Source organism: Durio zibethinus, chromosome 2 (genome assembly GCF_047325235.1).
Source record: "Durio zibethinus cultivar Kanyao isolate XHJ-2024 chromosome 2, ASM4732523v1, whole genome shotgun sequence".
NCBI lineage: Eukaryota > Viridiplantae > Streptophyta > Magnoliopsida > Malvales > Malvaceae > Durio > Durio zibethinus.
Genome location: NC_143163.1, coordinates 1,879,932 through 1,905,974, shown reverse-complemented (window position 1 = coordinate 1,905,974; position 26,043 = coordinate 1,879,932). Strand labels below are relative to the sequence as shown.

At 33.8% G+C, this 26,043-nt stretch overlaps 3 protein-coding genes and 1 pseudogene across 7 annotated transcripts; all 4 read left to right on the top strand.

The window, feature by feature from the left end:
* Positions 1-26: 26 nt before the first annotated feature.
* Positions 27-5,420, top strand: LOC111308682 (ubiquitin domain-containing protein DSK2a-like). Of its 3 annotated transcripts, none has more exons than XR_016328388.1 (8): positions 27-540; positions 1,587-2,354; positions 3,183-3,394; positions 3,476-3,559; positions 3,753-3,811; positions 4,554-4,593; positions 4,777-4,866; positions 4,957-5,420. XR_016328388.1 is itself a non-coding variant. In XM_089744949.1 (8 exons), exons 1-8 carry the CDS (start codon positions 300-302, stop codon positions 5,103-5,105), a joined length of 1,632 nt encoding a protein of 543 aa, XP_089601075.1. In that variant the 5' UTR covers positions 27-299; the 3' UTR covers positions 5,106-5,420. The 3 variants fall into 3 exon arrangements, 2 of the variants coding, with proteins under 2 accessions (XP_089601075.1, XP_022762948.2); XM_089744949.1 differs by having other exon boundaries at positions 4,565-4,593; XM_022907213.2 differs by having other exon boundaries at positions 4,565-4,593; positions 4,919-5,420.
* Positions 5,421-5,491: 71 nt separating this feature from the next.
* LOC111308683 (uncharacterized) lies at positions 5,492-10,916 on the top strand. 2 transcript variants are annotated; one of them, XM_089744950.1, is made up of 4 exons: positions 5,492-5,630; positions 9,191-9,909; positions 10,016-10,099; positions 10,549-10,916. In XM_089744950.1, exons 2-4 carry the CDS (start codon positions 9,207-9,209, stop codon positions 10,623-10,625), a joined length of 864 nt encoding a protein of 287 aa, XP_089601076.1. In that variant the 5' UTR covers positions 5,492-5,630; positions 9,191-9,206; the 3' UTR covers positions 10,626-10,916. The 2 variants fall into 2 exon arrangements, with proteins under 2 accessions (XP_089601076.1, XP_022762950.1); XM_022907215.2 differs by lacking the exon at positions 5,492-5,630 and adding an exon at positions 7,290-7,416.
* A 953-nt stretch (positions 10,917-11,869) lies between these two features.
* LOC111308202 (zinc finger protein ZAT3 pseudogene) lies at positions 11,870-13,111 on the top strand (annotated as a pseudogene).
* A 7,187-nt stretch (positions 13,112-20,298) lies between these two features.
* On the top strand, positions 20,299-25,942 carry LOC111308679 (protein NLP2-like). 2 transcript variants are annotated; one of them, XM_022907211.2, is made up of 5 exons: positions 20,299-20,889; positions 21,458-22,409; positions 23,009-23,053; positions 23,145-24,168; positions 24,773-25,942. In XM_022907211.2, the coding sequence occupies exons 2-5, from the start codon at positions 21,492-21,494 to the stop codon at positions 25,660-25,662; spliced, it is 2,877 nt and encodes a 958-aa protein (XP_022762946.2). In that variant the 5' UTR covers positions 20,299-20,889; positions 21,458-21,491; the 3' UTR covers positions 25,663-25,942. The 2 variants fall into 2 exon arrangements, with proteins under 2 accessions (XP_022762946.2, XP_022762945.2); XM_022907210.2 differs by having other exon boundaries at positions 21,289-22,409.
* Positions 25,943-26,043: the final 101 nt, after the last annotated feature.

Here is a 26,043-nt window from a genome sequence, read left to right as displayed (position 1 = left end):
TATTTACTTTCTCTCTTGTTTTACAAGACAAAAGCTCGCAAACAACCCAAACGAGACTCTGTTCTGTTAGAATCCCCATTTTTCTCCAAATCTAAAAATCCTTTTTTTTTTTTTCACTATTCTTTGTAAAAATTTCCCCAATTCTTTAATATTTCAATTTTTTTTTTAAATACTTTCATTTCCTGAATAGAAAAAAAGAAATACAAACTTATACAAAAGGAAAGGGAAAGGAAATTTTTTTTCGTATTTGTCTAATTTTCTAGGGTTAGGGTTTTTAATCGATCTGAGAGAGGCAGGATATGGGTGCGGAAGGCGATTCGAGTGAGTCACGACTGGGTGGCAATGGCGGAGAAGAAGAGGGAGTGATGGTTAACATACGCTGCTCCAACGGTACGAAATTTACGGTCAGGACCAGCCTTGAATCAACCGTTGGATCTTTCAAAGCTGTTTTGGCTCAGAATTGCGATATCCCAGCTGAACAGCAGCGATTGATTTATAAAGGGCGAATCTTGAAGGACGACCAAACCCTTGAAAGTTATGGTAAGTTTTATTTGCCTTCTGAAAAAAAATTGGGTTCGTTTCAATTTTTGGGTATTTCCTATTTTGATGGAATAATAATTGAGAGCATTGAAATTTCTAAAAATAAAGGATGCTAGGAAGTTTTGAAAATTATCCGGAAATGCTTGATTTTCTCAAAAAGAGTACAAGGAATTGGGTTGATACTTTGAGAATATGCTGATTTTGGTGGTTTGGTAGATTTTGTTGGGCTGCTTTTGAGCTGGTTTAGATGATCTTGTATTAGATTGTCTAAGCAGGAGTCACTGAGGATTGTGACATGATCACTGATGTATTTGTTGGATAGCTATATGCATGTATTCAGAAGAAAAAGAAATTGGAAGATATTAGTACTATATTTGATTTGAGAGTCATTTGAGAACTGATGATATAGTTTTATTTGGTTAATGAGTTACAGAGAATTTGCTTCCTAGCTGCTGGAGATTGGAAAACTATTAAGTAATTTAACATTTGACATAAACTCTAGTGACAGATGGAGATTGTGCCATGCACGTGCATGCTAAACCCTTGGTTCTTTAAGTTAAGCAGTTTGCTTCACATTTACATACTCTTCAACCCTTTCTGCCCACCATTTTGTCATAATGATCAATTCATAATGGTGGTTCAGTAAGCATAAGGATGCTATATTTCGCCTCTTTATACAAAACATCTATACAAGTGGCAATCTGAAGACAGAATCTGGTTACTGTGATCAGTTAAAACAACTGTATTTTGATAACTTAATGGTATGGTGTAATCATTTTTCAGTATCTTATTAATCAGTATCATGATACCTTAAGGCATACAATTGTAAATGCTGTGTATGTAATGCTTACTTTAGAACATAAATCTATTTCATAGGAGGGTTAAAGTAACTTTGTAATACTTGCACCCAGATTTCTTCTTTAGACGATAAAGCTATTCTGTCAGAGGGTTGAAGTAATTTTGTAATACGTGCACCCAGATTTTTGCACAAATACTTAATAAATAATAATCACTTGACCATTTCACCATCTTCATCCTTATTGAAGGTTTGCAAGCTGATCATACTGTGCACATGGTTCGTGGTTTTGCCCCATCTTCATCTACACCTCCTCCTGCAGCTAGCACAAATGTTGCAACTCCTAATACTACACCTGGGGTCACCCGGGGTGTTGGTTCTAATGAGGGTGCTGGTCTGGGAGCATCCTTATTCCCTGGACTCAATCCACTTGGTGGCAGTGGAGGTCTTAGCTTATTTGGATCTGGACTTCCTGAATTTGAACAAGTGCAGCAACAGCTAACTCAAAATCCCAACATGATGAGGGAAATAATGAATACACCTGCTATTCAAAGTTTGATGAATAATCCAGAGTTAATGCGCAGTTTGATTATGAGCAATCCCCAAATGCGTGAGATTATTGATCGGAATCCAGAGCTTGGGCATATACTTAATGATCCTAGCATTCTTCGGCAGACATTAGAAGCTGCAAGGAACCCTGAACTCATGCGTGAAATGATGCGAAACACTGACAGGGCTATGAGTAATATTGAATCCTCTCCCGAGGGATTTAACATGCTTAGGCGCATGTATGAAAATGTTCAGGAGCCATTTTTGAATGCTACGACTATGGCTGGAAATAATGGAAATAGTCCAGGTTCAAACCCATTCGCTGCTCTATTGGGCAATCAAGGTGGTTCTCAAGCTAGGAACTTGCCTAATAACAGTTCTACAACTGGTTCTGAAACTACTCAGGGACAAACAGCCCCAAACACAAATCCTCTTCCTAATCCTTGGAGCAACACTGGTGGTGGTGGTGGTAAGTTTCAGCCTTCCATACTTCATTAAAGCATCTTTTCTCTCTAGCCATACTCTTTGGTCCAATGTGCATATTTTTTAATTTTCTGGACATGCTATTCCTATTGTAAAGAAGAAAGGTAGACTAGAATCCAAAACTGATTGACAAGAAAAAATTATGTGTTTGCTGAAAGAAGCATGATCCTGAAAGCTGATGGTATAAGTAATTTTGATTTATGTGGACTTGATTATACTGAGTTTGTTTTGTAGGGTGAATGATTTGATTGTAATTCATTTGCTTGAATCTTGTTCTCCTTTTTTAATGTTGCTTGATTTTGTATTATTATCTTTTGTTTTGACATTTTGCAAATGAATGAGGGATTCTTTCTTATTTAGAAAATTTTTGTTCAGTAAGCTAAATCAATGTGTCCTACAATATTTTACCACAGTTACTGCATGACACTAATATTGACTGAACTAGAATATCTAAAATGTTTAAAATGGGATTTTATACTAAGTTTGTTTAGTTGCAGGGATGAATGATTTGTTTGAGACTCATCATAGCTTGATGTCCATGTTTAATGTTGCTTTATTATGAATTATTTTTATCTTTTCTTTTGACATTTCCAATATAAATGAGGATTCCTTCATATTTAGGAAAAGAAAAATTGTATGGTAAGTTAAACCGATGTGTCCTATACTGCTTTACCACAGTTGCAACATGAAATGTAAGATAGAGTGAAGTAGAATATCTAAATCTTTTGTTGTCTTTAAATGCAATTTACTACTGTTGCATATGTGTTTTAAACCCAGATTTTCATGATGAAATACTGTGTGCTGCAAATTGCAGGGGGGACCCAGACCAATACAACTGCAAGGTCAACTCCCGCTGGCGATGCTAGGACACCAGGTATTGGTGGTCTGGGTGGCCTTGGACTTCCAGATATGCCTCCAATGTTGAATGGAATGCCAGATGCCTCTCAATTGACTCAATTGTTGCAGAACCCTGCTATATCGCAGATGATGCAGAGCATAGTGTCTAATCCCCAATATATGAATCAGGCACTTTAAAGAATCACTTCATGTCAAAAGATTGTCATTTGCTTATTTCCATTTTGTTAAGAATCTGTTTTTATTTCTCAGATTATGAATCTCAACCCTCAATTTAGAGAAATGATGCAAAACCCAGAAGTAGTTCGCCAGATGTTTTCCCCTGAGACAATGCAGGTATATTCTATGCCATATGCATCTCTGAATTCTCTTCTTATAAATGCTAAAGGCTTACATGACTTAACGGTATTGTATTTGTCTTTCTTTTATATAAGGTTGCCCTAGCTGATTATAAGATATTTTCAAGTACTGTTTACAGTAAAGTAACCTATGTTCACGTTTCCCTTTTTTTTGCTTTTATATCTTGCAGCAAATGCTAACTTTACAGCAGTCACTTCTGTCTCAGCTCAACCGACAGCAATCAACCCAGTAAGTGATAGTACCTTTGTCTATTCCATTGGTTGCCTTTTGCTACACTTGCTTTTGAGATTGTCCTAAGATTTGTACGTGCTGCTGTTACAAATATCAGAATTGTTTCCTAAACTGAATTAGGCCCGTTTGGTATTGAAGTGGGAAAGGGCTTTTTGCCTAAAAGCCCTGTTTCATCACACCTCAATGCCAAAAGGCAAAAAAGGTGTGGCTTTTCAGCCAAAAAGCCTGGTTTCTAGGCAGCACCACAAAAGCAGTCCTCAGGGTGTTTTTGCAGTGAAAATTTGTGTTTGGAAATGAAAATTACTATAGTGTCCGTAATCAAAAAAATTTTATTATCCCTAATCAATTTCTCATAGCACTTTTTCATAGCAATATTGAACACTTAAAATTTCTAACCAAATTTTTTTCTCACCATACTTTTAAACGCATTTTTTTTCCCAACCCAAGCCTTTTCCAATCTCAACAGAAATGGCAAACTAGGCCTTAATATGTTTGGCTTTGTGATCAGACATAGATTTCTTGTACCCTCTGCAACTGTATTGGATATTTATTTCTAAATTACTATTGTTTTGGATTGGACCATTTGAGGGATTTAAAAAATAAAATAAAATTCTCTATTTATTTTTATATAGCAATTTGGTCCTGGCATAATTTTAGCTGTGTGGATATTAAACGTGCCTTTATGATTCATGCCTTGATGATTGTCTTTGCTTTTTTTTTTTTTTTTCACCATATTTAGCTTTCTTACAGGGATTCAGCGCAGACCGGTGCTACAACAGGTACAGAATAAAAACAAGTCCAAACTGTAGTTATGAATTTTCTCTACAAAGGGCATGAAGAGTACTTCCTTGAAGTCAAGGGCTGTTTCTAACATTTAACTCTCTAGTTTGCTTTGCCACCTTTTCAGCTTCTCTTCCATCTGGTCTTAATGTTCTACACTTCATTTTTAATTGCATTTTCAGGAGCACCTGGTACTGCTGGTCTGGAGTTGTTGATGAATATGTTTGGTGGTCTTGGTGCTGGTAGCCTGAGTGTTCCCAACCAACCAGATGGTTAGCATTCTTGTATCTTTTCACATCTTTATCAAGACTCTTCTTTAATTAGATTTGCTGCACTTTGGCATCTTCATTGTTTTTTTCCAGTTCCCCCAGAAGAACTGTATGCTACACAATTATCACAACTCCAAGAAATGGGTTTTTACGATACACAAGAAAATATCAGAGCACTACGTGCTACTGCTGGAAACGTCCATGCTGCGGTTGAGAGACTTCTGGGAAATTCCGGGCAGTAATTCCTCAAAAAAATTTTATGCTTTTAAATTTGACCAAGAACGCTCATGTAAGACATGTAAGATTAGTTGATTTGGCCTGGTGCCTTGGCAAACCACAGATTATGGGCACACATGCTGATTCCTTTTTCAGGCGTGTTTAATAAGCAAGTAAACACGATGGTATATCCGAGAACTTCCTGATATAGGCTTCGACATATTTGGCTCATTCATTCCATCTTTTGCCCGCGCACTTACTATCTTGCTTATGTACATACACTTGGGATTATGGTTTTTTCAATTTTAAGAACTTAAGCGGATGCTTCTGGCGTTGTGATATTTTTTTTTTCTCTGTTGCTTTTCGATTCTATGGAATCTTACTGGAAATTTTACTCATACATTGTGTATGAACCATGAAGTGGATGAACTGCAAAAGGGCTATTAAGGCATGCATTTAAGTGCAAAACAATCAGATTTACTTGGTTTTCGGCCCACCCCACTCCTGTTGTAGAAATGTCAACTTGCAAACTCCTCTCCTACGGCGAAAAGGTATCTCTTCCTTGTCACTTCAAAATATTACAAAATATTTGGATTCAGAGCTTATTTGAGTCGTTGAGCTTTAAATGTCCACTCTTATAATTTTATTTTTATATTATATTATTTTTATATTACAACTTTTATATAAAAAGCTTCTTGAGATGTCATTCAAGTTTTGATTTAGTGAAAAAAAAGGAGGCCCTTCAACCTAAAAGCTTCTTGTTTTACTTTCCGTGTGGAGGTGTTCATGGACAGAGATCGAATTCATATTTGACATTAATAATTGATATATTTATTTTGTTTGATATTTTAGATTTTAAAATTTTCTTTAATTCGATCCAAATTAAAAAGATAAATATAAAATTTACTTATTAAATTTAATTTATATAATAAAAAATTATTTTTTAAAAAATAAAATATAAAATATAAAATATAAAATATAAAAAATATAAAATTATATATATTTATATAATTATAATATTTTTAATTATATATAGTTTATTCGGATTAGGGCGGTCCGATTAAGCTTGAGTTTTAATTTTTCTAAATCTTGTCTTAAAATTTAAATAGATTTAAATGTTATTTTAACTCCTTTTAACAAGTTTTAATTTTTTATCTTAATTCTCTTAAAACTTGAATAGGTTTTTAGATGTGGGTGAATAGTTCAGCTCTTAAACAAATTTATATGTGTGGGATTAGTTTAATTTTATATTGAATTTATTGAATTATTTTTAATTTATTAATTGATTTTAATTTTTATGAATACAATGCTTAATTATGAATAAAATTTGTCTTGTGTTTGTAATTTCATAAAAATGCTTTTCAAAATCTTAAATTAAGAGATAATTAATTTAAAAACACATGATGAATTTTATTAATAATTTATTTTTTTAAAAAAATTAAACCGAAGAATTGATTTGCAATTTTCTTTTTTTTTTTTCTTATGTTTTGAATTTGTTGAACTGGTTCATTTTTATTAGGATTGACAATTCAATCTGCCTTTGGCGACTTTCGACTCGACCCAACCTTTTAGAATATTTTTTTTTTTTTTAGATTCAGTTTCAAGTCGAGTCTAATTGAGTAATAATGAGAAAAAGTTGAGGTTAGCAAATCCAACTCGATTCGATCAGATATATATATAATATTATTTTTTAATTATTTATTTAATTTTATATTTATATAAAAAATAATATTTTATTAATTTTTAGTCGAGTTGGGTTATATACGGTTTATAAAATATCAGATCGAATCGAGTTCTGATATGAAAAAAAATAAAAAAAATTCTTGAGTCAAATCGAATTCGGGTATTATAATTATAAAATCAAATCGGGTTCGGGATGAATAAAAATCTGATCCGATTCATTATCATTTCTAATTTTTACTATAATATTTTATATTTTTTATTGATTTTAATATTGGCAAATATTAGAAAAAACAAGTGAAAAGGCCAAAATAAAGCAACGTAAAATTGTTTAATTGTTATCTTTAATTCTTTACAAACTTAAGTAAATATGATTATATGAGAAATCATTTTTTATCTTTAATTTATTTGGAAATCTTTGGAGAAAGCATAACTGCATTAATCTCATATTTTAAAAAGTTGGAGGAATTCTTTAAATGATCCAAAGATTAGGGGTCATGTTAGAATTTTCCCAAGACTCGCAAACGAAATTAAAAAAAACAGAAAGTACGATGGACTAAACGGTAAATTAAACTACTTCATCAGAGGCAAAGTTCCTTGCTTTCGAAACCGATCTGTTTCTTTTTCTGTCTTCCTCTGCGTTTTCAATGAGCTAAGGTAAATGTCTTGTATGGCTCTGTCTTAATTCAAGATTTTCTTCATATTTCTCATTTATATGGAAATTCACTTTCCTTAATCGTTGCCATTTTTTTTTATGTGTTTGGCAATTTTGAGTGTTTGAATATGATCAACTTTTATAGCATTGCATAAATATCTCGATTTTTGTGCAAATTTTTGCATTTTTATTCAATGGGTATTGCTCTTTCAATGCATTTTACAGAACCCCTGTCCCAAAAAGTTGATTAATTTTTGTTAAATGAAACACTTTGGATGCTGGGTTCAAAAGGAAAGTGAAAGAATGCAGTTTTTACCCTTCATATGTCTGTATCTACTTTTGATTCTTTCTGTTTTTTCTGTTAAGTTATGATTCTAGTTGATGTAATCTTCAATTCTGTTGTTTATTGAGGCAAAATATTCTTTGTTCAATGTGACTGAAAATAACCTAATTGTGTTACATTTTGTAATGCCGAGTTTGTTTCTTGTTGCTGTGAAAAGAAAATTAAACCTAAATACATGGGGAATGTATGTATTGGGTAGGTTGGATTCACTGTTTCATAGTATACCTTGATAGTGTTTAATGAATTTCATAAAATTTTACGGATCTCATCGGAAATCTACAGTTTGCTTTGTTTGGAGCTGAAAAAATTATTACTTTCAAACGTGATGGTTCACTTGTAAATGTATTTTAGTATAAACGTTGTTCTCAAATTATATGAGTTCCATTTTTAATTTGGATCCAAATTACAACCCTAGTTACCTTCTGTCTATGGTGATTGAAAATAGCTTTTAAGATGAAGTGATTGCAAATTTATATTTCCACAATTGGGTAAAACTAGTTCATATTTGGCATAGAGGTGAGGATGGTACCTTGTTATTGTTAGCTAAACAAATTCCATTCTACAAGGTAAGATTAAGTATAGTATGCCTTTTCTTTTGATCATTTACTTTTTATTTTCTCCCCAGTAATGAGAAATAATATGTGTAATGTGAAAAGAAAACAGTGTGGCATTTATTAACATTAATTAGAGAAGATGTACTTTTAGGAAACTTTAGTTAACAAGATAAGAAGTATAAAAAACAGAGAACTACAGTTTACAAGCTGTAGGTTGTTTTCCTTGATATTGAGTTACCCCTATATTCATCCCTAATCACGACGTGTGTCAGGGATTCTAAACTGTAGATCATTCACTTCCCTTAGCCATGTTCTGCCTAAGGTCAAACTCCTTGCATGAAAACTCCTTAGCTTGTGAAAATCATTCATATTCATTGTTATTTCATAATGTTTGAATGGCCATTGTGTATAATTGTGCTCATACATGATACCAAACAGGAAGAGAAGGTTCAAAAGGTAAATGGTATGTGATAAACAACATGTGATCAAGATTATAAAATTTCAATTCACGAAATTGGTACTATTCTGTTTCAAGCTCCTTGCATGCCATTGCCCGCTTGGTTTTGCTTTTATGGATCTGATCAATTTTCCTGAGTGATCTATTATTGGTTACCGATCACTGCTTTGGGTGCTTAATTTCACTTAAATAGTTATTTTCAGTTTAAGCCAAAAGCTAGAATAATTTATTTGGTGGTCTGGGCTCTTACTGGTCAATTATGGAAAGCAATATGTATTAGATTCCCTCAAGCTATTTGGTCATTCATGTTGCAGAATTATATCTCCAACAAGGTGTTTTCCTTCTTTAGTTTAAGAACCATAGTATTAGTTTTAATTTGGATTCTGTTATCATGACCCTGATCTTCTTATTACCTTTACCAGAATCAAACATCATCAGATGGTTCAACAAACAACAGACTCCAAATTCAGTGAATATGGACTGCGGAATCCAGAAAATAACTCTCGCACTTTTGATAAGCAACCTCCAGTTGGTGCAAAGAAGACACCATTGAGAGACCTGCAGAATGAAAATAGAATCGTGCCCAACTCCCCAGGAAGCTCCCCATTTTCTAAAGATAGAGGACCTGTTATTGATCCTATTAAGGTTTCTGGAACTAAGAGACCATCCACAGAATGCCCTGTGAGCCCTTCATACTGCCAATCTCCAAGCAATAGTGCTGCAAATGGGCATCTTGTCTATGTCCGTAGAAAATCTGAACCAGAATTAGGAAAAAGCAGTGCTTTTGACTGTACCAGCACAAGTAATTGCCAACACCTGAGGCAAGTTGGTCAACTGGAGGAAAGTAATCAACAAAAATCCCAAATAAAGGAGCCAAACATTTCTTGTTTTCCAGCATTTGCACCACTTCCAATGGCTTCCATGACAAGTTCATCCGCCAAATCTTCAGTAACTTTACCTCTTGGAAAGTCTGCTATGAGATTAGCACCATCAGACTCCAATCAACATCCAGTTGTTTCTGCTGCCCCTTTGTTGGATAGTTCAAAGGAAATTGAAAAACTTCACTGGGAAGAGCAGTACTATCAATTGCAGATGCAATTGAAAAAGTTGGACCAATCTGAGCAGGAGGATTATACCCAGAGTATGTCAATATGTTCCAATGAATCATTCTAACAGTATATTCTACTTTTTCAATTGTAAATTCTTATAATACTGATTTACAAATATTATCTATGTTATCTTGTCAGTGCTTCGTTCTCTTTCTGCAGTTGATCTCAGCAGACATGCCATTGAGCTGGAAAAAAGATCAATTCAGCTCTCACTGGAGGAAGGTAACATACCTGTGTGTGTTTGGGTTTTTTTTTTTTTTTTGGTTGGGGGGGGTGGGGGAGCGGTGCTTCTCCAAATTTGGTTCAATTATCTGTATGCATGCATGTATATCCATACGTACATACATACATATATACATATATATATATATGCTTAAACAGATTCATTTTTTTATGATGTCAATGTATGCTATGTTTATAACATACCATCCCTGCAATTAGTTGGTGATTGACAAGATTCAATATATCATATGTTGTTATCATATCTTTGTGGCGACAAAGCAGTTGTAATTCAGAAGTGATTTGAGGTCCATAATCTTAGTTAGCTGTCATCATTTACACAGGCATTCATATTGTGCAATCTTTTGTTTTATGTGATCCTTTAGCATCTATTACTATTTTTGTACAGCAGGGATCTGATACAATCTAATCTTTTTCTTTCCCTGTTACAGCAAAAGAGATGCAGCGTGTTGCCATTTTAAACGTCTTGGGAAAAACTATGAAGATGGCTAAAGCACCCTCCACTTAACCAGATCAGTTAAACAAATAAAAGGCATCAAGTGCAAGGTGGTGAGTGTTGTGAGTTGTAACATATCTGTAGAGAGCGGATGCACACACGTGCACACTTGTGCAGTTTTTCCTTCCTCCTAGTTGTTCTGCAGTAATTTGTGTGCTGGCTATCTGGTATGTACTGTAGTTCTCAACTCAGAATATCTTCTGTGTATTTTTCCTGGCAAAAAGCTTTGGACACTGGACAGTATCAAATTCAAACTGTACTGTCATATAATGCTGAAATGATCCTTCAAGTTACTGCTATTAAGCCTAGTCTGTCCTGTTAAATTAGCGTCTTACCATTTAATTTTTGGGATTAAGTATACTGAAGGTTCTACTCCAATCAATTCTATTGAATTTAAAAATTTCAGGGTTAAATTGTTCAGCCAGCGAAGTAGTCTGAATTTAGTGGGATTTTTCTCTAGTTTGTGTCGTCAGCTCTGGCTTGCCAAGTAATGAGTAGAATTTCATTTTACATTTATTTTCTGAAAAGAAACTTGCAAATCTGCAAATGGTAAAACCCTGTTGCTACGATGAAACAGGGTGGAAGGGGTGAGGGAACAAGCGACAGGAGAATGATGAATGAACAACAAAAGAAAGGTAAAAGCTACACTATATTAGCATCCTAAAAGGATAGGAATATTGAGCTTGAAGGAGTTCAAGTCAAATTTGATTTTCAACTCGCAAAAACACTCCTTTTGAAAGCCGTAACCCTATCAACAGTAGTAATGTGTTGTTAGCAGCATCTTTAATAGCTTTTGAAACGGTTCCAACAGGCCTAAACTATATATAAATTCAATCTCATGTTCTCAAGTTATGACATTTTTTGTACAAAAAATTATATAAATATGATTTTTATATTTAAATTCCATCTCATACAAATTCAAATCAGTTCTTTATTGGAACTAATTTCTTTAGTATTAATGTAAATTTCCCCTTCAATTTTTTTAATCAAAATGAATGTGCGCAATTAATTTTGTTAATAGAACATTTGACAACCATATCATACTTTTCATTTTGTTAAATATATTTTTTATTCTCTTTGTAAATAGCATTGAAGCAATGAATCATTGAACTTTTTACCAAGGCAAAATTCGCATGCTTATAGGTTGCCATATTAGAGTATGCACGTTACATTCAACGCTGCTCGGTAAATGCACTGAAGCATAACCCACGGTAATGGCTAAGGCTAAGGTAACCACCCCATGTTTCCAACACCCAACTGAATAAAACCGCCCAATTCAAACTTCCCTGTCCCATAATCTAGTAACTGCCAACACTCCTACATAAGCAAGACATCCACCAGTTTTTCACTTTTTTTTCTCTTTCAAATCTTCATTGTCTCTTCCGCTGTCTTTTTTATTCTGAAAATGAACGAAAACATTGTTTCTGATCCTGGGTTTCGGTTCCCTTCTTCTCCTGCGCAACATAACATTCCGGATTTGCATTCTTCGTCAAGCTATGGTGTGAATTATGATCCAAATCCCCGCAAGAAAAGGTCCAAATTGATAAAGATCGATGATGGTCCATTCCCAACTAGTTCTAGCACCGTTTCCAGGCCTAAATATACCAGAAAACCTGACCCTGCTGCACCAAAGATTACGCGGCCTTGTAGTGAATGTGGGAAGAAGTTTTGGTCGTGGAAAGCACTTTTCGGACACATGCGATGTCACCCTGAACGACAGTGGCGTGGAATTAACCCTCCTCCTAATTATCGCCGTCCTGTTTCCCCTGTTAAGCAGACGAATAATGTCGAGGCCTTGATGACTGAGGAGGAGAATGAGATTGCAGCGTCCTTACTGATGCTGGCTAATGGTGCTATTGCTAGTGAGAGCGAATGTGGTATAAATTATAAACCTGGGGTTCAAGACGATGATGATTTTGGCGCAAATTTGGGTGCAAATTTCCGGTTTAAATGCTCAAGTTGCAAGAAGGTTTTTGGGTCACACCAAGCATTGGGGGGCCACAGGGCTAGTCACAAGAATGTGAAGGGCTGTTTCGCCATAACAAGAAGTGATGGCTACGAGGTTGAGGATCAGTGCGTCGATGATAATGGCTTGGTTAATGTAAATGTGGAAGATAATAGTAAGTTGATGATGGTTTTGGGGCATACGTGCAGCATTTGCTTGAGGGTGTTCTCTAGTGGTCAAGCCTTAGGTGGGCATAAGAGGTGCCATTGGGAGAAAGGGGATGAGACATCACTGAACCAAGGACTCGACCTTGTAGCAGCAAGGGAAGATTGCGGTTTGGACCTGAATTTGCCTGCTCCTGTTGAAAATGATTCATCTTCTTTTTCTTCAGGCCTAGCTTTGGATTTGAGGTTAGGTCTCTAAAGAAAGCTTGAGTTCTTTTATCAGGCATCTCTGCTAAAGTTGTACGTGACTTGTAACCTAGGATTAGAATTATTCTGTATACCGGATATTTGACAGTGTATTTATTTTATCCAAATTAAAATGTTCAATAACATTAACTTCAATTTTATTTGTTTAATTCTTTACTTAATCAAATTGAATGATTGAGTAAATAATAGTTTTTTAATACTCCGAACACTCCCTTTGCTTTGGTTGGTCCAATATTGTACAACCTGAGTTCAGAGGAGCTCTTAGAAAATGTTCTTTTTTAACGAGTAATCAGACCTAAATCAAAACTGAAAAAGGCTTCAATGGAGCATGTTAATGTACACAACTTATTTTTAGAGCAAGCATATCCTCATGCTTCATTGAAGCCTTCTCCAGTAGTGTAGTCGATTTGGACTGATGACATTTAATAGTGATTCCTGTTCCAACATGGATAAGGCCTTTTCACTTGAATTAGAGTGTTTTGATGGTTTATTATATAGAGGCTTAGATACATCGATCAAGTACATGCACTTAATAATACCATAGTTATTCATCCTAGGAATCCTAAACACCAACAACTAACAATATGGACATACATGAACTCCTAAAAACACCAGATCATGAGCCATTTAAACACAATGATAGGTAATGATAATTTTTCAAAATTAAAATTCAACAAGAGGCAACTTAAGATCGGCGTTTTAACCTTCAAAAAGTTATGTTTTTTAGTATAAAAAAGAGAACGTTAATAAAATTTTTAGACTCCGCAAACAGTATTAGATATATGTGTCAATTTTTTTCAATCTATGTTCTTGAGGGGCATATATATGAGTATATGACAGTGTACTAGGGCTACAAACTAAGAGCGCCATGATAATGTAGCCCAATAAGTCCTTAGCAATGTGGTCTTGTATGATAATGGTACAGGGAAATTTGATCCCTCTCAATGATTAGAACCTGTGGAAACGTGGTCCAGTCATTTATCTTTCCTTATTTTCTTCACCACATCATGACTCTGATCATTATATGCGGCAATTCGTCTTGAAGACAAAGTGACATTTGCGAATCTGTCAGGAAAATTCTTGTGGTGGATATAGATTTACAATCCAGAAAGTAGAGATATTCATATCGTTCTTTATATTCCATTATGATCTGTCTTATTAGAGTTTAAAATTAAAGTAGTGTTGAGGACCACATTTCCAGCTTTGATACCAAATTAAAATTATGAACATAATATTGAAACAATTATATAGAATATGGACATTAAAGTGCACTGATAAACTTCTTATTCCCTGACTTTTCTTGTTCATTGTCTGAAGAAGAGAGTAGAATATTGGACCACCATGCTTATTCCTCTTGAATCAAAAGCTTCAGTAAGTTTTGTCTAAGCAAAAAGCTGGTTTTGTATATTGGATATGGAGGCATAAAATCAATCACTGGAAACAGTTATTTATATTTGCATGACAAATGAATCTTTAAGGTGATATCTAAAGCTGCTGCAAATCCTTCTATTTTGTTTCTAAAGTGGAAGAAGAATATTAAAGAGGGAAATTAAGATCATGTATCAGTCATAACAGCATTACTTTTTTTAATATATATATATATATATATATATATACACACACTTAACATTACTAAAATTTAAATTTGATCACGAAAATTAAAAGTTATCAATAAATTACGGGGCTATTAACATCAATAGCATCAGTGTTTTTGTATTATATAAAAGTAATTTTTCTCAGTAGTTTGTAAAGTGGAATTTGCCCTGTCCATCATTACATAACCCAAATTGTATAATCATTCGTTTTTTATAATGTGGGCGGCTCTTTTTAATTACTTTAAGAAATGCTTGCACTTTTTTCTGCATATATAAATTTGTTATTAATTTGAGGGTTTGGTGAATTATTATGAATAGAAATATATTAGTACTATATATTTTATTGGGTCCCAGCCATGCCCCACCTAGAAAATTTTCATTTTCTTCTCTGTTATAGACGCATGCTGCTGATGCCAGCATCCACCACTCATCGTTTTCTATTAACCATGACTTTGCCCATTTTATATAATTTATAGCAGGGTTGATAAACTGGATTGCATTACATCAAACTTTACCATTACCATGGTGAGGAATATCTGTAACCTGAAGAAAGACAGATTCTTTCTTCAAGTGCAAGTTATTCATGAAGCACCAAAAGTTTTCTTTAATCAAATCTGTAGCAAATACCTATGTAATTCTGGGTTCCATCGAACTGCATCATATGTCACAGCCCTTCCATCCTAGCTCACCCTGGCATCATTGATAATCTAATCCTCTGTAATTGTTAATCTGTTTTGCATAAGTTGAAGTCAATGATTCTCGTCTGATTCCCACCTTGTAAAAAAAATTTGAATCCAATTATGCATCCTCCTGGTATCTTTCCTTGATCCAATCAGTACTGCATGTGTGGTCCTGCTGACAGGAAATTGTTAGGCATCTACCATGGTCTGGCCTTGCATAATGCCAAATATCCAACGTTTAAACCAAATTAACACACGCATCTAAAGGCATGATTCAATCTAAAATTAATTCCCATTTTAACTCCCTGTTTTGATCAGGCGTGCCAGGCTCCACCCTTTTAATCTTCTCATCTTTATATTCAAGAGTGTATATTCATATCTGACCAAAATTCTGATGTGTTACGCACTTGAAACGTTCATTATGTAGAAAGAAAGAAAGAAATTATTAAGAACTTAAAAACTTTGAAAATTTCTGCCTCCATCTAACCAATCATCCAACAACTGCCATGACTTTGGCTCATCTGATGTATATTTGCGAAGCTTTAAACAATTCTGATGGATTCCTCATCTCCAACTCAAATCCACATCACATTTATCTACCTTAATAATACTCATAGGTGTTTCATCACCATCAACAATAAAAAGTAATTAAATTATATTTCCCTTATATTTAAGCAGAAGAATCTCCATTACAACTATAAAGAAAAAAATGTGTTGAGGGATACCCACAGTGAATCCCTTCTAGTATCTGCATTGATTCTATTGGCCCGTGCAAACCACAGGCCAAAATAAGTAATTTTTTTTTCCAACATAGCTACTCATCGAAATAAGAGAGTTGACTTATGAATTGCCGATACCTCACGCAATCACTTACTGGAATCTATCCTAAATTATTCTTTTTTTCTTCTGATAGTTGCATCTTTGTGTTAGAGATTAAGACTCCTTTTGACAGCGTGATAAGAGGCGTCACTGCTACATTTTATGATTGAATTCTTAAAGGTGTAGCCATAAAATAACATCAAAATCCCACCATCAAATGGAGCTTAAGTAGTTAGAATCAATGATTCCCAAAGCTGAGCCTAAACTCTAGCTCCTTAACTAGAGTTGTGTTTGCAACTGACAAAAAAAACGAAACAGATATTTCTGAGTAGTCTTAGCCCCATATATGAATCATCTTTCTTCCACAACTATTTTTAAGATCCTCACGTGGGTTAATACAAGAAACGTAGGTCCCTGGTATCACGTTATTCTATACATTGCCATCATTATTATAGACAGAATTAGATGTGCAGGTGACGAATTCTATCAAAATCAACAGCCTGAATATAGATTTTATACGATTTTCAAGTAATCAAATAATAAGAGATGTATAAACAATATTGTACATATATATAGTAGTTTGCTGGGTTTTGTCATCTATGAATATGAATATGATCCAATCAGCTGTAAAAATGCTATTAACCAAACATTTTCCACTTGTGTCAAAATTCAATACATACAAACAGTAGGGAATTAACAGTACTATAATTAAAGGAAGAAAAGAAAACTAGAGAATTTTTGCAAGAGAAAAAGGCCAACACACCATAGAAACATATAATAAGATTACCCACTTGTATTTGATTAACAAAACTAAAAACTCTGACAAGAAGCCTGATGTCAGAGAGGAAAAAGCCATTGGTGGGGATGGAAATGGAGGAAACAAGTGGATGCGGTCAGCCTCAACAAATCCATCATTGAACCATACAATAACACACAATAATTTGGCTTTTATAAGACAATTGTGTGGAAGCACGTAAAGCAAATCCTTTTAATTAGTATTGTTATCGATTTACTGGTCGCCACATTAATTGATTTTTGTGTATTTTAATCCTAATTTTAAAGCTTTACATCACATCAACTGACATAAATTATGGGTGAAAAAGGAAACCCAAAGGCAGATTTTAGTGAGTTGAGTGATCAGCAAATTTGAACTTTGAGATGCAGTCATAGGTTGGCTATTGATAATTAACATTTTATTTTACTTTCGATGACTAATCAAAGTCATTAAAAATATAAACATCATTTTCATGTATAATAATACATGATGCACTAGCTTAATTTCATATTAATATATGCCATATTTAATAAATTAAATTGTCACGACCACAGTTTCCTGATTTGAAACCTCACAAATCAATAAATCATACGCCTCTCGAGGAAGCAAATTATTGTTGTTGCGCAATTAATAATTCTCCAATCTCATCCATCGGGAAAAAAAGAAGAAGAAATTTAACCTTACATGTATCTATATTGAGAAAATTAGAGAAATAGATTAATTGTTGGGTCTATATATGTATATAAGCATTTGTTAATAAATTTTGGATTATTAAAATTTTAATTTTGATTTGTAAATCAAATATATGAAAAATATATATAGATATAGATATATGATTGATTGTTAGAATATTAATTATTATCATCAATGTAAATAGGATTGTAAATCAATCGAATATGAATGAATAAATATATTTTTATATTTGTTCGTTTATTTTTAAAAGTATTGGTATTCTGTTTAAAAAAAATTGTTCTATTTATTCATATTCGTTTGATTAAATAATAAGTTGTTCGTGTTCGATTTGTATTCATTCAATTAAGTTAAACGAGTTCGTTCGTGAATATTAAACAAATTTATTCACGAACATATATAAATAAATACATTTATGAATAATAAATAAATCATAACTAAATAAATTTAAATAAACAAACCTTAAAAAAATATAAATAAACTTAAACAAATATAAATAATCTTAAAATAGAATTAAGATAAAAGATAAAAATGTAATTTTATTAATATTATTATAAACGAATAGTAAATGAACAATAAACGAATAGTAAATGAACAATAAACGAATAAATTTTAAACGAATCGTAAACGAATATGTTTATAAATATAAATAAATAAATAAATAATTATTCATGCTGAATTTATTTAATAAATAAATATATAAATAATATTAAAATTATTTATTAAACTTAATAAATAAATATAAATAAATAAAAATTAAATATGATAATATACGGTTCATCGAAAACTCTGATTACTTAATACAAATAAACGAAGTGGGGAGGGGGTTACTGGGGCAGGCAACCCAAGTTGGAAAACCACTCGATGTTGACTTGACGCTGAAGTCATCAATTAGTGGGGCTGATTAAAGTGTACATTTCAGCTTAATAAAAATTTCTTAGTTTGCATAATAAATTGTTTTTGTGGGTAAAATTGTTACTGTTTCCTGAAAACAAAACATAGGTAGGGCATGCCTGTTTTGCTCAAGCAATCAGATTTAAAGGATGCACTTTTTTTCTGCTAAAAGAAATTGGAATCACAAAGTCATGACTCCACATCTGAATCATGGACATAATTAATGTGCTTAATTAAACATTAATTATTATATTAATTAATAATAATAAATTAATCTTTGGCCAATACATTGCTTGGATGCGGCAACTCGAGCAAAGCAGGACAAAAGAGGACCGGTCATGGCGGCCCGAAATCTTGAGTGCCACTTGCAATGTTTTGGAACAAATTTCTCCACGCAACTGCCCGATTTGGAATTATGGGCAGCAAGTTGTGGCATAATATTATTCTATTATTACTTAAGTTTTATTGGTTTTGTGTAAAGGTTTGACATAACCAATTTGAGCATTTTCGTAGTAACTTTTTAATTCAATTTCATTCGTGCAAGACAAGTAAATTTCATGAATGATTGTGAAATGTTTTGTGTGGTGAATGACCAAAGATTATGTCATTTTAAATTTTTCATTTTTCATAAGTGGATTAATATTATAAATAATTTTTTAATTATAATAAAATATTTAATATAATATTTTAATTTAAAAAATTTTTAATATAGTACTTAAATTATATATATATGTTAACTAAAATAATATTTTTAAAGTTATTTATATATTATATATTATTATTTATAATCAATTACGTTAAAAATAAATATTACATTAATTATATATTTATAATTTAAATATCATATTAAAAAATTTTTAAATTTAAGTATTTTACTATAACGTAATGAATGTTCAAGAAATTAAGTAATTAACCCTGTATCACCATCAACACTATAATAATAATAAAAAAAAACATATTTTTAAGATTTACATAAGATTTTGCTATCAAAATTTGAATTGTCCTCTCAAAATCTGCCATCAATCTTATGTTGAGATATGCAATGTCAAAAATTATTGTATAGAATAGAATTATTAGCACTGTAAACAGTTAAATGCATGTCACATCTAACATGACAGAACATATATATATTTTCCAAACATTTTAAGTTGCTGCAACCAAGAAATCTCTTTCTTTTCATTTTTTTATATTAAATATTTTTCAGAAATTTAAAAGTTCATTTATAACATTAATCTAAACAAATTAATATTTCTTAAACAAAATTTTAATTTCAAATATCAACAAAAAACTTAAATTAAACATTTTTTTTATATAAAAAGATGCAGTTTAAAAATTAAAAAAATTATAAATATTAAAATTTAAATTAATTAAATGTTATTTTTAAAAAATAAATATATAAATCAATCGAATTAAAATTTTCATATAAATTTGACATTTCTCCTCCTCCAGTTAATTCATCCATGAAGTGAGATTTTTTTTTTTTCATTCTAATTCATAGTCCTTAAGGAAATATCTGACCTGGGTCAAGTCTCAATGGATCAATAACTCACTGGGTGAGCCCCATTTTACTAATTATGGAAAAAAATGAAATACTTTGCAGAAACCGAGCCATTATCAAAGGTCAAAACAAACTCAGCATATGTGGCTGTCCAGGAATCTTGAATCCAGTAAATGATTACTTCAATAAACCATGTCTGATCAAGAATCTCTTTTACGGAACCTACTATATAATAATAATATAATAATACAAAAATAAAATAAAATAAAATCAGAAAGAAACAACTTTCTTTTATTAAATTAAAAGCAAAATAGTTCAAACCAATATAAAATAAAATGCGGAGAATCAGCGCAGGCTCAAGGTAAAAGACAACCAACCAAACCCACAATTTCAGAGAGAAAAAAAAAAGAAACATTCAAACTGTAGCTTCAGCTTGAGCCCTGTTTCATCAAACTGAAGTCTTAAGAAGCTCTAGAGAAAAATAAACACAAAACCCAGATTTTGTTTTATTTTATTTTGTTTTGTCCTCTTTATTTGTCTCATGTTTTGTACGGTTACCTTTACAACACTTGACCTTTATGGTATGTAGTATAAAGATCTGAGAACTGAGAGATCTGATTTGCTGTTGATGTGGGGTCCTAAGCCTTCCATAGAGAGAAGATTGTTCACGCGCATAGCCTGAGATTATATATAGGTTACAAAAACACCATACCAAAGGGACCAACAAAAACTGATGTGATAAAATCAGTGTTGCAAATTGTTTTTGTACTTTATTTTCTTCTTTTTTTTTTGCCTTAATGTGGTTGGGGTCTTGCAAGAAAACAAAGGGGACATTCATTCAACAGAGCCACATCTTTGTTAGATTTAGATTGCTTCAATTAAAGTCTACGGTACACAGACAGAGAAACCCAAAGTACCAAACTGGATTTTCTCGAAGATTCCTTGTAAAGTGAGTCGCTTTCTTTCTCTTCCTTTTTTTTACTTCTTTGTAAGCTTTTTTTGGCTTTCTATTAATAGTAAGGTTTGGAATTTTTATGCAACAGAGAGTTTTAAGAAATGGGGTTTTGTTCTTTTTGTGGAGTTTTAATTTGTGTTTGTTTGAGAGGGCATTTAGAATTATTGATGGTACAAATTCCAAGGTAGATGCTTGTGATTATTGTATGGGGAAAGCTGATGTTGGACTTGTGGGAATCATGTTTTAGAGTAAACTAAAATTTGAGTTGTTTAAAAGTACAAGTACTATTGAAAGACTATATTTTTATAGTGGTAGGTTTGTTTTTTTGTTCTATGAGTTGAACTATGGATACCATGGTAGGTTTCTTCCTCTGAAATGCATTTCTGATTGCAGTTCAATCAAAGCAAATTTTTGTTGACGATGTTTCTGCGCCTCGGACAGATTGGGTTTTTGGATACGGGCAAAATGAATCTTTCCTGGAAGTTCCTCTTTTTGTTTTTCATCTTTACTGTGCTTTTGTGTTTCGGGTCATGATAGTGTTTGCAATTCGGATGTAATATAGGCTCTGGTAGAAGCAAATTTGAAGCCTCTTCGACATGGAAGTTGGCAGTGGTCTTGGTGAATTTTCGCCTAATTCTACGTTCGGGAACTTCTCTGATGCTGCTATGGATTTGGATTTTATGGATCAACTCTTGTTTGAAGGATGCCGGTTAGAGACTAGCGATGGATTCAACCTCATGCAGCCTGGTCCTTCAACATCTAGTGGTCTGAATGACCCTGACCCTTTTCAATGCATACCTGTATCTGGATCTTATACTGTTCCTTTTAGTATAAACTCACATCGAATGTATCAAGGAGAGACAGAAAGCCAGGTTCCTTCCCCTCCTTACACTACAATTGAGGACCTTTCTGAAAGTCAATCCCCAAACTGGGCAGCTGTTGGAAATACTACATCCTTGTCACAACCTGGAAATGTTATAGTCCAAGGTACTGAATTGGGCAGTAGATGGTGGATAGGGCCAAGAGCGGAATCAAATTCTTCTTTATCTGTGAAAGAGAGACTAATGCAGGCTATTGGATATTTGAAGGAATCTACAAAAGACATGGATGTCCTTATCCAAATCTGGGTGCCTGTACAAAGAGAAGGCAAACATTTTCTTACTACTGAAGGCCAGCCGTACTTTCTTAATACAAATTGCGAGAGTCTCAAATTTTTTAGAGATGTCTCCAAATCTTACAACGTTCCAGCTGAGGAGGATTCAAAGGAATCAGTGGGGTTGCTTGGCCGTGTATTTTTGGGGAAGTTGCCTGAGTGGACGCCTGATGTTCGTTTCTTCAGAAGCGATGAATATCCACGTATTGATTTTGCACAAAAGTACAATGTTGGTGGATCTCTTGCTCTTCCTGTTTTTGAACGAGCGAGTGGAACTTGCTTGGGCGTTGTTGAGATTGTCACAACTACTCAAAAGATCAATTATCGCTCAGAACTTGAACACGTCTGCAAAGCTCTTGAGGTCTTTATTCTTTTGCTTCTTCTTGTTCTTCTTTGTTTATCATCAGAAATTCTGATAAACTGCTTCAGAGGTATTAAGGTCATGGTATTAACTTTTGGTGGTTGAAAGTTAGGATGAAAAGGAAACAATTGGAACAAACCTCATGAGTTCATTTTAACATTGTAATAACTAATTACAATGTCTGCAGTCTGTATATTGAATTTTAGGACATGTTTTTATCAATAAAAGTTCTCTAAACTCATATCGCATCTGAATATGCATTTTTCTCATTCTATAATGCTTCCTGTATGTGATGTGTTATACTGATGGCAATTATACTTAGTCCTTTCTGTTACTGATTTTCTGTATTTTAATGCACCAACTATCTTCAGTTTTTCATCTTTGTTCAATTTAATAATTATAACTTTGTTTTATGCCTTATTTAGTAATTGACTTTTCATTTTTAGAAATGAAAATTTTAAATAAATAAATAAATAAAGCCTTTCAAAAGTGCCAATGGACATGTATTTGTTTATAATATTAGTCATGTCTTACCTGTGAACTATAATAGCACATTCTTTCCTTGTGTTCTGATCTAAATAAAGCGTATCTGTTTGCAGGCTGTTGATCTAAGGAGCTCATATAACTTCATTCCTTGTGTTGAGGTAAAAGAATGCTACCTTTAAAACTATAGTTTCAACAGTTCAAAATTTTATTATTCATTTCTGAGACCTAAGAAGTGTTCTATGTTCACAGGCTTGCAACGAGTTGTATCAAGCTGCATTGCCTGAGATAGCTGAGGTTTTAAGATCTGTCTGCAAGATATATAAACTGCCTTTGGCTCTAACATGGGCCCAATGCCTTGATCAATTTAACAGTGGATGCCGACTCTCTGACGAGAACTTTTATCATTGTGTAGTGGATACTGCTTGCTTTGTGGCTGATGAAGATTTTTCAGACTTCCTTGAGGCATGCTCTGAACACCACCTGTTAAGAGGCCAAGGAATAGTTGGCAGAGCATTCACAACAAACAAACAATGTTTTGCAAATGATATAACTGCGTTCAGTAAGAGAAATTATCCTCTCTCTCACTATGCTAGGATGTTTGGATTGTGTGGTGCTGTAGCTATCCCGCTACAAAGCACTTTTACTGGATCAGTTGAATTGGTTTTGGAGTTATTCTTGCCAAAAGATTGCCAGGACAGTGAAGCACAAAAACAGATGCTGAACTCATTGTCCAGTTTTATGCAGCAGGCTTGCCAGAGCTTTTATGTCGTTGTGGACAAGGAGCTTGAGGAAGAAGTGATACTGCCAGTTAAGGAAATGGTAGTTACTTCGGATGGGAAATCAGAGAGATCAGACAAAGAAGAAACTCAATTTAGGATTTCTTCCTTGAAAGAGAACTCTCCAGAGGAGTCATCATGGATTGCCCACATGATGGAGGCCCAACAGAAGGGAAAAGGTGTTTCTGTCTCATGGGAATATCAAAAAGAAGAACCAATAGAAGAGTTCAAGGTGACAACCCATTGGGAAGACACTCAGCTAGAGTTATACAATAAGCAGGTACTTTCAGATTTTGGACAGCTTCATCAAAATGCTGGAACCAAAGCTAGTGTTGAGGGAGGTAGTGGTGACTCCTCTCCTTCTGGTGGACATCGCATTTTAGCTGGTAAAAAAGCTGGTGAAAAGAGAAGAACCAAGATGGAGAAGACAATCAGCTTGCAGGTTCTTCGACAGTACTTTGCAGGGAGTCTTAAAGATGCTGCTAAGAGTATCGGTGGTAGGAAAATATCTTATTATAGTTAGAAGCCTCACATTCTTGTTTCACTTTATGTTCAACTAAATATTACTTAACAATCAAAGTAACTAATACTAATTTTTCAAATAATCATATAATCACATTTTAAGCATAAGGACTCCATCTGTCTAATATCCTGTTTCTTCTCTGCAATCTGTTGTTAGTGAACGGCAGCAGTTGTGCATCTTTTGAAGATAGAGATTGATTTAGCCTGGTATATGAGTTTAGGCACCCAAGTTCATATTGATGCACTGAAAAGTTAATTGTCCATAGTAAGTGTCCATAATGATAGCATATAGCATTTTTCTCTAATAACCCTTCTGATCTGGGTGGGAAGGAAGTTATATTTATGGAATGGTTCAACTGATGGGAAAACAAAGGCAGGCGCTATGCCTTGTATGATCTTTTCAGCCTGGTTTCTCCCTTTACATTCTTACCGTGACATTTCTGTCACCATACCTCATTTTGGAGTGATAGTATAAATGTCCTTGGCATCCATGCATTAGCATTTTGTTCCATTTGTCTTTTTACATTTATAAAGTACTCAGCTCTTTGAGAGTTGCTTATCCAGTTTATTCTATTGCAGTGTGCCCCACTACTCTGAAAAGGATATGTAGGCAACACGGGATCACTAGATGGCCTTCTCGAAAAATTAAGAAGGTAGGCCACTCTTTAAAAAAACTGCAACTAGTAATTGACTCAGTCAAAGGTGCTGAGGGTGCCATTCAACTTGGGTCGTTCTACTCAAGCTTCCCTGAACTGAGCTCACCAAACTTTTCTGGCAATGGTCTTTCTTCATCATTGAAGATCAGCAGCCATTCAAAGCCATCAGAACCTCAACTTGAGAGAGGCATGTTCAGCCAAGGAGCTGCTGCTTCAAAGTCTCCATCTTCTTCATGCAGCCCGAGCTCTTGTTCAAGTACCTCCTGTTCCACTGGATCGAAACAGCATAATACCAGTATGAATGCCCTATGCGGTGCAGATGAGTTGACAGTGGAAGACCCTGATGGAGCACCAAAGAGAGCTCTCAGTTATGCTGAATTGCACGCTTTGAATCAAGAGGAGCCAAAGCTTACTGCAAGAGCCCAAAGCCATAAAACATTTGGTGAGCTTCCTAGTTTTGGGACTCTACCTCCCTTGCCAAAACGTGTAGACCAGAATTTACGAGCCGTGGGTGCCTTGAGAGTAAAAGCTATGTTTGGCGAAGGTAAGATACGATTCAGCTTGCAACCAAGTTGGAGTTTCAAAGACTTGCAACAAGAGATTGCAAAGCGTTTCAATATCGCAGATGTCAGCAGAATTGATCTCCAGTACTTGGACGACGACAATGAGTGGGTTCTTTTGACATGTAATGCTGACCTTGAGGAGTGTATAGACATATACAAATCATCTCAAAGCCACACAATTAAAATCTCCCTTCATCAAGCTTCTCATCCGAATCTAGGAAGTTCATTCTGTAGCAGTGCCCCATTATAACACCTGGATCAGTTCCAGGAGAGTATTTTTGGATTCTGGTGCAAGTAATTTGATGGTTGTAGTAGAGGTTTTGTAGGATCATTAAGATTTATTTCCATATATGTAACAAACAATTAAGAAGTAAGCAAGTTGGCTGGAGGTCAATATGCAATGACGTTGAGAGGATTGAGAATAGACCTTTGATGATATGGTATCCTATGTTTGTATTTCAGTGTGAAACTGCTTAATTATAGTTGCTTGATTCAATGGATAAATAATAAAAATGTGGCAGATTGTTGTCTTTCTTGTCTCAACAAGCTTGTTTATGAGGAAATGCATGGATTTACAGGTTTCCCGAACATTCAAATATATGCATGTTAATGCATATAATTACTTTACGTC

Excerpts from the sequence above, each read along its gene's own strand:
- LOC111308682 (XM_022907213.2), top strand. The coding sequence starts at position 300 with ATGGGTGCGGAAGGCGATTCGAGTGAGTCACGACTGGGTGGCAATGGC. Across the intron at positions 3,395-3,475 it reads ATCCCCAATATATGAATCAG|ATTATGAATCTCAACCCTCA; the intron begins GCACTTTAAAGA and ends TTTATTTCTCAG. Across the intron at positions 3,560-3,752 it reads TTTCCCCTGAGACAATGCAG|CAAATGCTAACTTTACAGCA; the intron begins GTATATTCTATG and ends TATATCTTGCAG.
- LOC111308683 (XM_089744950.1), top strand. The coding sequence starts at position 9,207 with ATGGTTCAACAAACAACAGACTCCAAATTCAGTGAATATGGACTGCGG. Across the intron at positions 9,910-10,015 it reads GCAGGAGGATTATACCCAGA|TGCTTCGTTCTCTTTCTGCA; the intron begins GTATGTCAATAT and ends TTATCTTGTCAG. Across the intron at positions 10,100-10,548 it reads TCAGCTCTCACTGGAGGAAG|CAAAAGAGATGCAGCGTGTT; the intron begins GTAACATACCTG and ends TCCCTGTTACAG.
- LOC111308679 (XM_022907211.2), top strand. The coding sequence starts at position 21,492 with ATGGAAGTTGGCAGTGGTCTTGGTGAATTTTCGCCTAATTCTACGTTC. Across the intron at positions 22,410-23,008 it reads ACGTCTGCAAAGCTCTTGAG|GCTGTTGATCTAAGGAGCTC; the intron begins GTCTTTATTCTT and ends ATCTGTTTGCAG. Across the intron at positions 23,054-23,144 it reads ACTTCATTCCTTGTGTTGAG|GCTTGCAACGAGTTGTATCA; the intron begins GTAAAAGAATGC and ends CTATGTTCACAG.